Source organism: Camellia sinensis, chromosome 4 (assembly GCF_055761805.1).
Source record: "Camellia sinensis isolate YWXY chromosome 4, ASM5576180v1, whole genome shotgun sequence".
Taxonomy (NCBI): Eukaryota; Viridiplantae; Streptophyta; class Magnoliopsida; order Ericales; family Theaceae; genus Camellia; species Camellia sinensis.
The window spans coordinates 219,071,194-219,085,532 of record NC_138964.1 but is presented as its reverse complement, the minus strand read 5'-3'; the positions used below and the strand labels follow the sequence as shown (position 1 = coordinate 219,085,532).

The 14,339-nt window shown below is 36.3% G+C and overlaps 2 protein-coding genes across 2 annotated transcripts; both read right to left on the bottom strand.

The window, feature by feature from the left end:
* Window positions 1–4,692: 4,692 nt before the first annotated feature.
* Window positions 4,693–5,343, bottom strand: LOC145824459 (zinc finger BED domain-containing protein RICESLEEPER 3-like). The gene has a single exon (XM_082924125.1). The coding sequence runs from the start codon at window positions 5,341–5,343 to the stop codon at window positions 4,693–4,695; it is 651 nt and encodes a 216-aa protein (XP_082780251.1).
* A 2,728-nt stretch (window positions 5,344–8,071) lies between these two features.
* Window positions 8,072–9,892, bottom strand: LOC145824458 (zinc finger BED domain-containing protein RICESLEEPER 2-like). The gene is made up of 3 exons (XM_082924124.1): window positions 8,758–9,892; window positions 8,584–8,665; window positions 8,072–8,452 (listed from the first exon to the last, which is right to left on the bottom strand). Exons 1-2 carry the CDS (start codon window positions 9,890–9,892, stop codon window positions 8,601–8,603), a joined length of 1,200 nt encoding a protein of 399 aa, XP_082780250.1. The 3' UTR covers window positions 8,072–8,452; window positions 8,584–8,600.
* Window positions 9,893–14,339: the final 4,447 nt, after the last annotated feature.

Below are 14,339 nucleotides of genomic sequence, written 5' to 3'. Positions count from 1 at the left end.
GTCGGCTGCCCAAAAAAGCTATTCCGGCAAAAAACAGTGCCGACCGGCAACATATTATGCCGACCGGCAATAAAGTGTGCCGACCGGCAAACAAAAGTGCCGATGGAAGAAAAAGACCGGCCGGTGGCCTCCAGCCACTGCCGGTGGTGTATGGGGGTGTCTCACAAGACATTCCCTGCCCTTCTAAGGCAAAACAAAAGTGTTCGGTGTAAAACCGGACACCACACGGTCAAGTTCGGAGATCCTGAGGTAGGGCGCGCGAGCCGAGACCTCCGGGAACTCCAAACGAACACAATCATGGATGATCACCGAGTGTTCAAACGGTGATGTCCAAGTCTTGAGGACGGTCAAAAATGGGGTGTCTACACATTCTATGCCGCATTGTGATTTACGTAGTACATTTGGTTGCTCAAAACCATTATTGGGTGAATAAGAAATTAAAGTCAAAGTGAGCTCCATAGAAATTGTGTTTTTGGTGAAATTTCTATTAATGTTCGAAATAAGGCTTGTTCCACATTGGTTTGGGAGGCAACCTTGGTGTGGGTTTATAAGGCTTGGGTTTGGAACTTGGTGTAAGCCTCAAGGGGCACTCAAGTTTTGTAAAGGAAGATGTTATAGGCTAGACCCATTGAACCCAAAATAAACACACGCGCCGTCCATTCATCCGTCCGTCCGGTCGGCGGATGCGGGTGCTGTAGACACCCCATTTTTGACAGCCTTTCAATACTTGGATGTTCCTGCAGGTACATCCGATGACGAGTCTGATTGCTCGCCGAGCGCTCAAAATCCTCGACGAAATGCCACAGGTTTGAGCTTTCTAAAACCTGTATCATTTTTGTCTCCTTTTTGGACCATGTCTTGGCCTCTCTCCCCTTCAGTCTTTAGTGGCCTGCTAGCCATCTATGAGGGATGCCGGCCAGGGCTTTTGTCCTACTGGCCATTGATGTGCCTTGCCAGCCATCACTGATGACCGGCCGGTCACTAGTGTTTTCTGCAGATATTTTGTGCCAGCTGGTGGCACAAAGGCTTGCATCTACCCACATGTGGAGGGCTGGATCTCTTTATATGGAATTCATATTTTCTATATATATGGGGGTTCCTCCCCCATTTTTTAGGGTTAGAAATTTTGGAACAAAGATATCTCTCTCTCTCTCTAGATTTCTCTCTCTCTCTTGCAATTTTGCGCTTAGTTGCTTGTTTTCTCTACACTTTTACATGCACTAGCTTAATCAAATTTGCTTCTCTTTGGGCTGAGGTTATTTGAGACCCTCTTTGAGCTTTAGCAAGTGGTTTTAGCTTGGTTTGGTGCCTAAACTTGAGCTTTTCTTTAAAGGTATAACACTTGTCATATTTACTTTGTTTCAATATACTTGTTTTACCATCTTTTCTTACTATTTTGGGGCTGATTTTAAACTGAAAAAAGTTCTATTTTTGTGGCTTAAAAGTGGTGGTTTGAGCCCTTTTTTAGTTAGGGGGTGGTTCACCCTTCTTGCTTCTTAGCTTGTAAGGTTTTTGTGCCTTTGTTCAACACTTTCAAACCAACTTTTTTGGGTCTTTTAACCACTGAATTTCAAAGTTTTTTTAGTGGTAAAAAAATTATTTTGAAGTCTAAAATTGGAGGAGTTAGCCTTCCCTCCTTGTGTCTTGTTTACATGCCTAGTTAGCCCCATTTATTAGCTTAATGTTTTAGCTTTTTGTGGCCCAAGTCCAGCATGTTTTACACTCTGTTTTGAATTATTTTGCCACTGTTTTGGCTGTTTGGTCCCTTTTGAGTCTTGTTTTGTGTAGTTGTAGTGTAAGTTCCTTCACTAGCTTAGTGTTTTAAGACTTTAACCACCATTGGTTTGAGTTGGTTGCATGTTTTAGTGCTTTTATCATTCATTTCCAGCACTTAATCATCTCTGCAACCTCCCTAATTTCTTGGTTTTATTTTTGCTTTGAAAACGGTTCAAAGCATTTGCTTGTTTGAAGCATGAAATTGAGGTTTTGTGCTTAATGGTTTAATCCCTTTTGGGGTTCATTACCAACGGCATGAGATCTCTTTCATGCCTAAAACAACCTTTGGTTTAAGCCCTCTTTCTATTAGGGGACACTCACCAAAGGACTTAATTGATTAAAGGATGACTTGGTAATCAAAATGAGTAAACAAAATTGATAAGTAAAAGATGCAAGATAAGCATCTCTTTGTGTTGCATTGCATGCGTTCAAATCGGATGTTAATTTGAACACAAGGAAAATAGGACATTTTATACTCAAAAGTAATGAAATGTGCCACTTTCCTTGGTCTCTATTGCCCTTGATCATGCATGATAGGGTGATGGTCATTTTGGTCTCATTTTGCTTTTATTTAACTTGCACAAATTGGTTTCACAAGCCATCATGCAATGAAATTGCTTGATTGATGGTTTATGAACCAAATTTTGTCCCTTCTTTAATTTTCCCATGAAAAGGAGAGGCAAAGTGTGCAGACAACCCTTGGAAAAACCCCCTTTTTGCTCTGTTTGTACTCTACTGCAACATGGTGATCCAATGCATCAGTGGCTAGCAAGCCACCATCCATGGCCGGTAGTGCACCATAGATGGCCGTCAGTACACCTTTTTGGCCGGCAGAGGGCCGGTAGCATTCATCCATGGCCAGCAAGTCACTGATGTGAACCTCAGTTGATTTTGGTAAGATGGAGCAGAAAGATTCTGAAAATGCTCAACCATGCAAACAGAGGCTTTCAAGAGCAAAACAGAGGTCTTTTCGGGCCAAAATTGAGCATGTGCATCTTCCACTTTCCGAGGCGGAGCAGGGGCAGCATAGTTTAATGTCTTACATGCTTAGTTTGTGTGCATTTGTGTTGTAAATTAATTAATTAGTTTGCTAGTTAATTAAAGTATTGTAATAATTAATTACTTTAACTAGTTATTCAATTTTGGTTTGTAATAATTAGTTAACTAGAATAGTTAATTAGTTTCGTTTTGTATTAGTTAGCTTAATTGGCGTAACTAGCTAGTTAGCTTATTCATTCGAACCCTCTATCGTGAGGGCGTAATGTTGTAATAAATGTGCGTATGTGTGTATGTCTTCCAACCCCACGTCTTTTTCCCTTTTATTTAATCGCTTTCGATGGTTAGATTGAGGACATGTTTCAAATTAGCATACCTTATGCTTGCATCTATTCATTTGTATTGCATGCACCGAGGCTCAGTGCATCATTCAAACTGCATTGCCATTTCAATACTTCTTTAAATACGTGTTTAACCGCATGTTATCAAATCGATTCATATGCCATATTAGTAGTTGAGCCTTTTAATTGCACTATCGCGTGAATTGCATTAGGCATCTTGTATAATTAGGAATCATGCATATTTTTCTAACTCATATCTTCTTGGCTTGGAGTACTAGGTGAGTTTTTACGCTTTAACATACTTGCATAAGTGTGAATGTTGCCATGATTAGCATGCTTGCCATGAGGCTATATGCTTACTTGCTAAACTACATAAATGCCTGTTAGGGGTGGGCGCAGATCGGTTGCGGCCACGAAACCTCCAATCTGTCATCCGTCTGCCAAATTGACGGATTGGAGAAAATCAATCCGCATCCGTCCGCCAATCCGGTGGATGCGGATTTGGTGGATTGGTGAATGGATGCGAATCGGTTTGGCGGTTTGAAATTTTACAAATTTTCAACATACAAAAATAAATAAATAAATAAATAAAAAAACCCCCTAGACAATGCAATATTTATTCATTCATATCTATGAAACAACTTGGACAGTGCAACCTGGGGCAATGCAATATTTATTCATTCACATCTATGAAACCTGCCAGTGTAACTTGGAAAACTTGGAAAACATCTATGAAACCTGCCAGTGCAACTTGGATTGTAATGGGCATAATTCAGTATTGGTTCCAATAGGCATAATTCAATATCACCCAAAACATTGTGCATCCAATGTGCATAAATCATTTTACACATAAAATATAAGGAAAACATTGTGCATATCCAAGTGACAGTCATCTAAGAGTTCCAAAAATAAAAAAGTTACAATCATTCAACAAACATTGTGCATCCAAAAAAAATAACTTATAGTCATCCAACAAATATTGTGCATCCAAAAAAAATAAGTTATAGTCATCCAAAAAGAAGAAAAAAGCCATTCATTTCCTTTTACCAAATCATGAGCCATGTAAACTTGCACAACAAAAAAATGAAATTATTTAATAAAGAAAATACTAAAAAGTCTTAAACTTAAAACAAGTAAACATATGTTAACAACATTTAACCAAGGGGAAATATTTTACCAATGATATTAGACTTCAATAAAATTACTCTCCAGACTTGGGCTTGAACATGAACTTGACTCCGAAACAACTACACAAAAAACATATCACAACAAAAATATGTAAAGTGAAGATAATGAATTTTGAATAATACAAAATAAATGAAATGGATAAAAAAATAAATAAATCATTGTATATATTATCCGAATCATATTGTTGTTCAAATTGTTCAACATCCTCCATTGCTTGTCGAAAGCATATTGGAATGTTACTTCGAAGCCAATTTTGTGTACAAACAAGAACCTCCACCATCTTGGGAGCAAGTGAACTACGAAATGGATCAATTATATGACCTTTTGTACTAAAAGCCAACTCAAAAGCAACAGTGGAAATAGGCATTGCCAACACATCTCGTGCTATAAGTTATAATACTCTATACTTTGTTGCATTAACCTTCCACCACTCCAAGATATCAAATTGAGCATTATTCCCACCTTTCTCAATATCACCCAAGCACTTGTCCAATTCCGACATACTCCCACTACTAAAAAATTGCCCCTCAAAAAATGAGTTAAATTGAGAGTTCACAATAGAGTGTGGGTCATTTTCATCTATCACCATATCTACTCTTTCATTTACATTGGAGGCATGCACATTTGTTGGCTCATGTGTGGCATAATGATCATACAATTGACTCAAACAATTTTTCACCTTGTCCAACATTTCTTTCACTTTCAACACATCTCCACCAAAAATTGTTGAAAAACAAAATTGCAAGTATGCCATTTTCTTTCGAGGATCAAGCACAACCGCAACATACAAAAATAGATTGATTTTATCCCTATTTTCCCAATACTTGTCAAACTTCTCTTTCAGTTTCTTTGCCATTGAAAACAAAATAAGATCATTGTCTTTGATTAATTGTCCAATCATATTTTCAATGACAAAAATTTCAGTATAGAATGTGTTTGAAGTAACAAATAAAGATCCAGAAAATCTCTTTGTGGCATTGTAGAACATTTTAAGAAATTTCAAAAACACCTTACAATTATCCCAATCCTCGGTTGTAGGCATCTTTCTCCTCTCACCCTCTTCATTATCCAAAAAGTAGTATTTGTAATTGTAGTCCTGTCACACCCCAAACTCGCCCCTAAAAGTTCGGGCATGACCCATACAGAAACGGACACTAAACCTGATATACATATCATATGGGGCCTGAACGGAAGCATTTAATATAATAAAATAACACAAAAAAGCATCCATTGAGCTAAACCTAACATGCCAGGATCACATTCGTGAGAGTCATTTATTTTTAGACATACCCATACACATACATGACCGCATGAACAAACATTGGTATAGAAAGGGATCATATACATATATTTTAACCTTAGGTAAATAATTAAAGTGCAAGCCAAAATCTTAACAAACTTGACATAAATGCATAGACTTGGTCTGGGAGCCTGGGCATACTGAGGTTGACAACTGAAGGGTGAGCTTCAAGGGTTAAGACGGACTCCCAAAGTGATTACCTACAGAACATACATAATATAAAGTGAGCGAAGCTCAGTGAATAATAGTACATAAACGATTCAATGCTCAACTTGAATTATAATACATATAAATGCATACATAAATAATGAGGCATAAGGTTAATTGATTCTGTATTAATTCTTGAATGGCCTAAGGCCCAGTCTTGAAACATATTGACTTGAAACATAATATCTTGGAACATAATGGCTTTAAGCCCTTGAAAAAAAAGTGGCGATAGTCCTTGAACATATTAGCATTAAACTTTTAAACATGGTGGCATATAGTCCTTGTACATATTAGCATTAAACTTTTAAACATGGTGGCATATAGCCCTTGTACATATGGCATGAAGCCCTTGAAAAGTTGGCATAAAGCCCTTGAAAGTTGGCATAAAGCCCTTGAAAAGTTTGGCATGAAGCTCTTGAACATGTGGCATGAGGCCCTTGAAACATGTGGCATGAGGCCCTTGAAACATGTGTGTCTGAATTCAAGAGGTGTCTCACACGGACTCTAGAGGTGACTCACTCCGTAGTACTTAGTTCCATGTAGCACTTTGTTTCATATTATAATAACTTATCCGGAATGGCCATAGGCCTCATAACTTGCACAAATATATGGACTCAAGAGGTGGCTCGTACGGATTCTAGAGGTGACTCGCATTGCAGCACTTAGTTCCGTACAGCACTTTGCTCCATACCGAAATACATAATGGCCTCTGGCCTCATAGATCATATAGAATGGCCATAGGCCCAGATTGGCTATAAGCCTCATTCATATATGTATGGACTCAAGAGGTGGCTCACATGGACTCAAGAGGTGGCTCACAATGTAGCACTTAGTTCCAAGTAGCACTTTGTTTCATACCAGTAATTAACAGGTTTTACAGACCAACCATACATATCATGTTATATCATAAACGGAAACAAATTCATACATATGCATTATGCTTAATTCATGAACAAAAATTAGAATTCTAACTTAATTATACCTGGCTCTTCAATAGTGCTAACAAGTCCACATAAAGCATCCTTGTTCCTCGGTACTAAAAACTTGTAATATCCTAGAACTTATAACATACGTGAACTTGTAACAGACTTAAACTTATAACATACGTAAACTTGTAACAGGCTTAAACTTATAAACTTGTAACATACGTAAACTTGTACCATACTTGAACTTGTAACATATATAAACTTGTACCATACTTGAACTTGTAACATGCGTATACTTGTAACATACATGAGCTTATAACATACTTGGACTTGTAACATACATGAACTTATAACATACTTGGACTTGTAACTTTCACAAACTTGTAACATTCTTGAGCTTGTAACATTCTTGACTTATAGCATACGTAAACTTGTAACTTAATTATTTGAACCACGGTATTATTACCCCAGGGTAAGGGCCTTGTGCTAAAGATGATGTGAATACTTCTGCATATATGAATAATCATTCATTAAGTTATAACGTAACATATCAGAAAACAGAGCATTTCTTGTTATATTACGTCATTATTGTGCACTTAACAAAATAGAATAATTCATATTCTTATGTGGGTCACATAATGATGTTAAACTTTTGCATTCATGTCGTAGATTCCGAATAACTTCGAATTCATATGTAACACAACAAAATAACAACAAATTCGTATGGATTCACATAACTTTCCAATTATTCTGATTCTTCAAAGATGAACATAAGTTCCACTTATTCTTTAAGAAATAATATAGTATGCTTATAAATAACAAAGGGTTAATATTCGTCATTAACAGAACAAGGATTCCAAAATCATACTGACGTACGTGAATCTTTCAGCGTTCATGTAAGTTCACATTGATTTCCAATTGTCATAAATGTTCGTATAACACTTACAAAGAACAGAGCATTAGTGACAATAATTAGGGGTGTCCGCGGTTCGGTTTGGGACGGTTTGCGGTTCGGTTTGGACCCGCCCGCATCTATGCGGTTTGGGGAAAAGTCGACCCGCAACCGCCCGCAATGCGGTTTGCGGTTTGTGCGGATAGGGTTGGCGGATGTGCGGGCGGTTGCGGGCGGTTTGCGGATTGAATTTTTTTTCAAAAATTATTTTTAAACCCTTTTTTTTCCTCCCATTTTGTCAATCTTTATTTTAGACATTTTTCCTCATATTTTATAAAATGCTCCAACATTAATAATTAATGAATTAAAACTTATAAAAAACTTACAAAATAAAAAACACAACAAATTCAATTCGAAACCTAAATAAATCACTCAAAATCTACATTCATCATTAACTTACATTCATCCTACATTCATCATTCATAACCCAAATAAAAAAAATGCTACATTGAAAATTCTACATTCAATATTCATCATTCCTAACCTAAATACAAAAAAAAAAAAAAAAAATTCTTCATTAACTTACATTCATCCAAAATGCAAAAAAAAATAAAAATTCATTAACTTACATTCATCCAAAACCAAAATGCAATTAAAAAAAAAAAAAAATTGTTGTTAAACTTCATTCAATACAAACCCATGAAATAAAATAAAAACATTTCAATTCCAATCCTTCATTCACATGTTGTCAAACTTCATTCGCATCAAATCCAACTTTCACAAATTCGAATTCCAATTCCAATTCCATGCATTTGGTTGATGAACCCTACACAAAAACAAATTGAAAAAATATAAACTTTAATCTTCAATTAGAGTAAAAAATAAAAAGATAAACAAATGTCTATATATTTCATCTCAATATAGTAACAAAATGTATTGAGTATATGAAAAAATTACCAATGATCAAATGGATATTAGAGATCAATAATAGCATCAACATTATAGGTTGAAGTTGAAGATGAGCTCGACTCCAAAGTACCTAATTAGGAATCAACAAGAGAAGATTAATAAAACTTACATTAGAAAATGAACAATACAAATAAAAATGAAGATAAATAAATTCTCATTTACCCGAGTCATATTGCTCAAATTCCTCCACATCATCCATCGCCTTTCGAAGAGAAATTGGAAGGTTGCTTCGAAGCCAATTTTGAGTACATACAAGAGCTTCAACCATAGAAGGTGAGAGTGAACTACGAAATGGGTCAAGAATACGCCCTCCCGTACTAAAAGCCGACTCCGATGCAACGGTAGAAATAGGCATGGCCAACACATCCCTTGCAAGTTGTGATAACACCCTATATTTGGTTGCATTCACCTTCCAATAATCCAAAATCTCAAATGTTTGATTCTTTGCAAAATGTTCAACCTCGGACAAATATTGTTCCAATTCCGACTTAGATCCACTAGTGCATCGCCCCTCCAAATAGGAATTAAATTGGAAGTCAACTAAATAATAGGGATCATCATCATCATCATCTTCCACCATATTCACAACTTCACTCACACTTGGAAGTTTCTCATTTGAAGGATAAAGTGTGACATAATGGCTATACAAACGACTCAAACAACTCTTAACCTTGTCAACCATCTCTTCCACCTTCCTATTATCTCCAAGAAATAAATTGGAAAAACAAAACTCCAAGTATGTCATTTTTTTGGTAGGATCAAGAACCACTGCAACATACAACAACAAATTGATTTTACTTCCATCCCCCCAATACTTGCTAAACTTTAGCTTCATAGTCTTTGCCATTGAGCTCAAAGTATCATCCTCCTCCAAAATTAATTGATTAATTTTGCTTTCAATAACAAACATCTCTTTGTAAAAAGCATTGGAAGTAACAAAGAGAGACCCCGAAAATTTCTTAGTCACAACATAAAATAATTTTAGAAACCTCAAAAAAATTCTACACTTTTTCCAATCCAATTCATTCGGACTTCTTCTTATGCCACCATCAACATCAATGAAATAAGGTTCAAAGTTGGAATCCACAAACTTCAATCGGTTAAAAGCCTTCTCATACTTTTCGGCGGCCTCTAACATCAAATAGGTAGAGTTCCACCTAGTTGGTACATCTAGGCATACAAGAGCTTTTGAATCAAGTTTGAGTGTGGCCGCACATTTCTTAAAAACATCATGCCTTTGAGGAGAAGACCTCACATATCTCACCGCAAGTCTAATGTTGGCAATAGAATCATCCATTTTGTTTCGGTCTAAGATTTAATGTTTGTTGACCATCTGTATCCCTATTTGGATATTCTTTGCAATTGGGTGTATGACTCCTCAAATTGCTAGTCCCATGAAGTCTAGAGTCAGCCATATACTCTTTCTTACAATATTTACATACGGCTCTACGCTTCCCATCGGTCCCTATAACCTTGTCAAAATGATCCCAAACTGTGGATGGTGCTCTCCCCCCTCCACCCTCACTCTTTCTCTTTGGGGGTCTAGGAGGCTTAGGTTCAGGTTCAGGTTCAGGTATGGGTTCGACTAAGAGGGGATTCATTTGAGAATTAGAGGATTCCGGAGGTACAAGATTGATTGCGGGAGATTGAATACTATCCTCCATTTAAACTGGATTACAAAAACAGTCACACATAAATATAACAATAATTGTGAAGTATTTCACTGATTTAATTTAAATAATCATTTAGAGGAATCTGTTGATATTTGGATTAAAATTTAAACTGGGAAAAAATTGCACCTACATATTGAGATACTTATCAACATAAATGGTAGAGACCCTTCATATTAACAAGACATTAAGAAACAAGATTGGAGCATTGTCTTTCCTAATCCTACTACTTCCATAATTAACAAAGAAAGCTAGTCAAGCATGATATTAAACAAGCTTGGTAAAATTATCAAAAATGCCAGTCACAAATTCAAGGTATTGATTGCACATCTATTACTACTTTCCTCTATCAAAGGAAAATATAATCAATTAAAAACAAAAGCCAATACCCAGATTTAATCCAATCCAATACAAAATATAATCAATTACTACTTTCATCACAGATTTAATACAAAAAACAGGTTCATGAACTGATTTCAATCCAATACCCAGATTTAATTCAATCCAATACCCAGATTTAATACAAATATAATTCAATCCAATACCCAGATTTAATTCCAAAAATACAGATCTATTGCAACAAAAAAAATAAAAAAATAAACACAGACATTCCAAGTTTGGCACCACAGATAAAGCTCTAAAACAGATCTCTAACAAAAAATAAATAAAAATACAGATCTGTTCCAAAAATACAGATCTCTGTTTATGAACTGATTTCAATATTTGAACTGATAATCCCTATTTAAACAAATTTATGAACCGATTTCAATATTTGAACAGACATTCCAGATAATCCCTATTTGAACTGATTCATGAACTGATAATCCCTATTTCTAAACAAACAAACACAAACAGAGATCGGGGCGAGAGAGAGAGAGAGAGAGAGAGAGAGAGAGGCTTACCTGTGAGAGAGAGCCGATCGGTGTAGATGCAAAACCAGAGAGTAGGAGACTGTGAGATGAGAGAGTGAGGGAGATGAGATATTGAGAGAGACAGATCAGAGAGAGACAGATCAGAGAGAGACAGATCTCAATATGTTCAAAAAAAAACCAAAGATCGGGGAGAGAGAGACATAGACAGAGATCAGAGAGAGGGGCTTTACCTGTGTGCGATGAGGTCGATCGATCGGTCGATCTTGTGAGAGAGAGACTCGATCACTGAGTGCGCAGATCAAAATCGCGAGTGAGAGTGAGAGAGAGACCGAGAGGAGGAGAGGAGATACAGTTCTCTGATGAGTGAGTGTGAGTGTGTGAGTTTGATTAGATTAGGGTTTGTTTTGTTTTGGACGATCAGATTTGAAGGAAAAAAAAAAGTGGTTATTTTGAACGGTTAGATCAGATCAGATTAAAAAAAAAAAAAAAAAAAAAAAAAAAAGAAAAGAGTTTTATGCGGGCGGGTTGGGCGGGTGCGGGTCAAACCCGCAACCCGCCCGCAACCCGAAATTTACATAAAATCCAAACCGCACCCTACCCTAATGTGTTTGCGAAACCGCCCATACATGCGCGGTTCGGATCGGGTAGGGCGGTTTGGGCGGTTCGGATGACCCTATGCCCAGTCCTAACAATAATTATCAACAATAGATAAAATGTACATTTTTTTGTACTACTACTCACAGTGCTACAACAGAGTGCTTGTCCCTCCTGAAGTGTGCCCTGTACACATATATAACTTAGTCATTAGTTCTTTTTTCTTTCCTTCATTATTCTTCACAAGCCCACCATTAAGCATCCATTTATACTACAATTTCCTCCATCTCAATATATATATATCTATAAATAGAAGATTACCATTCTTGCAAACACAGTATGGAACTTATAATCAATCACTTTGATTTCAAGATAGAAAAGAATTGTATGGACATCCTCCACATTTTTCCAAAAATCCCTGAATGTCTAGGGTTTTCACCCAAAAACCAAACATTTCCTATCTACATAAAGAAACTCCATTAAATCATTCTCTTGATTTTAATAACTAAGCAAGCCCACAAGTATTTAGCAAAATAATTTGGGATGAAACCCATTTCGGAAAACTCCACATTTTAGGTCACAAAAATTAAAATCAACATAGTCAATACCATCTCACATAATCAACACAATTCAACATAAACAACATGATTCAACTCAACATCATTAAATATAATTCAAAATAATTCAAACTAAATCCTTGAATCCCATTTCGACATTCCACAACCAAGTTCATGTCATCCCTATCCTTAATAAATTATTTCCCCAATTTTTCCTTTACATTAAAGCATGAATTACAACATTCATAACAAAGTTCATTCGCAAATTTTAAACATAATTTTCAAACATTTCCAAATTCTAATTAAACTTGAACACATATAATTCAATACCTCAATTTCACTATTCTACTTTCAATTTGGGCCAAATCATTGGGTATCATCATTAATCAACCTAGGGTTTCAAGAAAAATGAGGATTTTCAACAAAAATTCACACTTCTTAAATCACCACTTTTAATTCTAATTTTCCCAATGATTCTACATCTAGGATTCACAATTCATCATTTTAACCCATCAATTTAACTTCCAGCATCTGAAACTCTAAATCCCCAAATCTCATAATATGCCTTAGATGATAAAAATGAAGATTTTTGCATTAATATAATGAAGTTACCATAAATCTATCCATAGATGTAAGTATTGAGGAGATTTAGAACCCCTACCTCGAAGAACAAACAAAGGAGCAAGCTTGGATGAGATTCCACCTCAATTTCGAAATTCAATCGGTTGGAAATGTTGCCCCTTTCTTGTTCTCCATCCTTGATACAAGATCCATGGAGGATTTGTTGATAAAAGTAGTGGAAATTAAGGTTTTGGAAGCTAGGGTTTCGGACATGGAAGAGGGGAGAAGAAGAGAGGAAAAGAAATTGCAAGAAATGGTCCAAAAATCCCGTTTTTAGATCTGCTGTCCCGCACAGACCGCACGTGCGGCGCTATTCCCCGCACGTGCGGCTCTGCTTTCAGCACAGATATGAAAACTTCAAACGGGTATAACTTTCTCATCGGGACTCCGTTCTAGGTCGTTATTGTATCCAAATCGAAGCCCCGGAAATAAGCTTTCCAATGGTTCTAACCTCACATTCAAATTCCAAGTGTGGAAAAAGAAAAGGACAAATGAATGACGGCTGATCGTAGGTTAACTATTCGAATTAAAGTTTTTGGTCCAATCTTACTTTACCATCATATTACCATCTCAAGCAACACCCCAAAATAAAATGAGGAGGTTCCAAACATACCAATAAAAATGTCAAAAATGAACCCACGTGTCTCCTTATTCAACAGATATGAATCCATAGTCATAAGGTTCACTTACTTAAACTTAATTCCACGTGACATTTCATAATAAGCATATAAATACACATAATGAGGGACTGAAAATATATCAGGAACACATACGAGGGTTGGGTTATTACAAGTCCTCCTCACCCATTCTTTGAAAAGCGCTCTCAAATTTTTTTGTCGCCTCCAACATAAGATATGTGGAATTCCACCGCGTTGGCACATCTAGGCAGAAGAGACTCTTATTCTCAATTTTTAAACTTTCCACATACTTTTTAAAAGTGTAAAGGTGGTTTGGAGAAGACCTCACACACCTCACTGCATGCCTCACATTCGCTATACAAGACTCAAGATCCTTCAATCCATCACTAACAATGAGATTTAGAATATGTGCACAACAACGCATGTATAAAAATTTATGGCCCAAGACAGTTCCCTTCCACAGTTTTGTGGTTCGTTTTAAGAATCTAACGGTTAGATTATTGGAACTCGCATTATCAACAGTTAAGATAAAAAGGCCATCAATGTCCTACTCTTACTCTTTTAAGATTGCCTCAATTTTTTTACCAAGAGTTTCTCCTTTGTGGTCTTCAACTTGACAAAAATTTATAATCCTCTTTTGTAACTTCCAATTATCATCAATGAAATGTGCAGTTAGACACATATAACACAAATTTTGTATGGAAGTCCATGTGTCCGTTGTAAAACAAATTCTACGCCTCTTCACAATTTTCTTCAACCTCTCCCTTTCATTGGTGTATATGTCTAGAATGT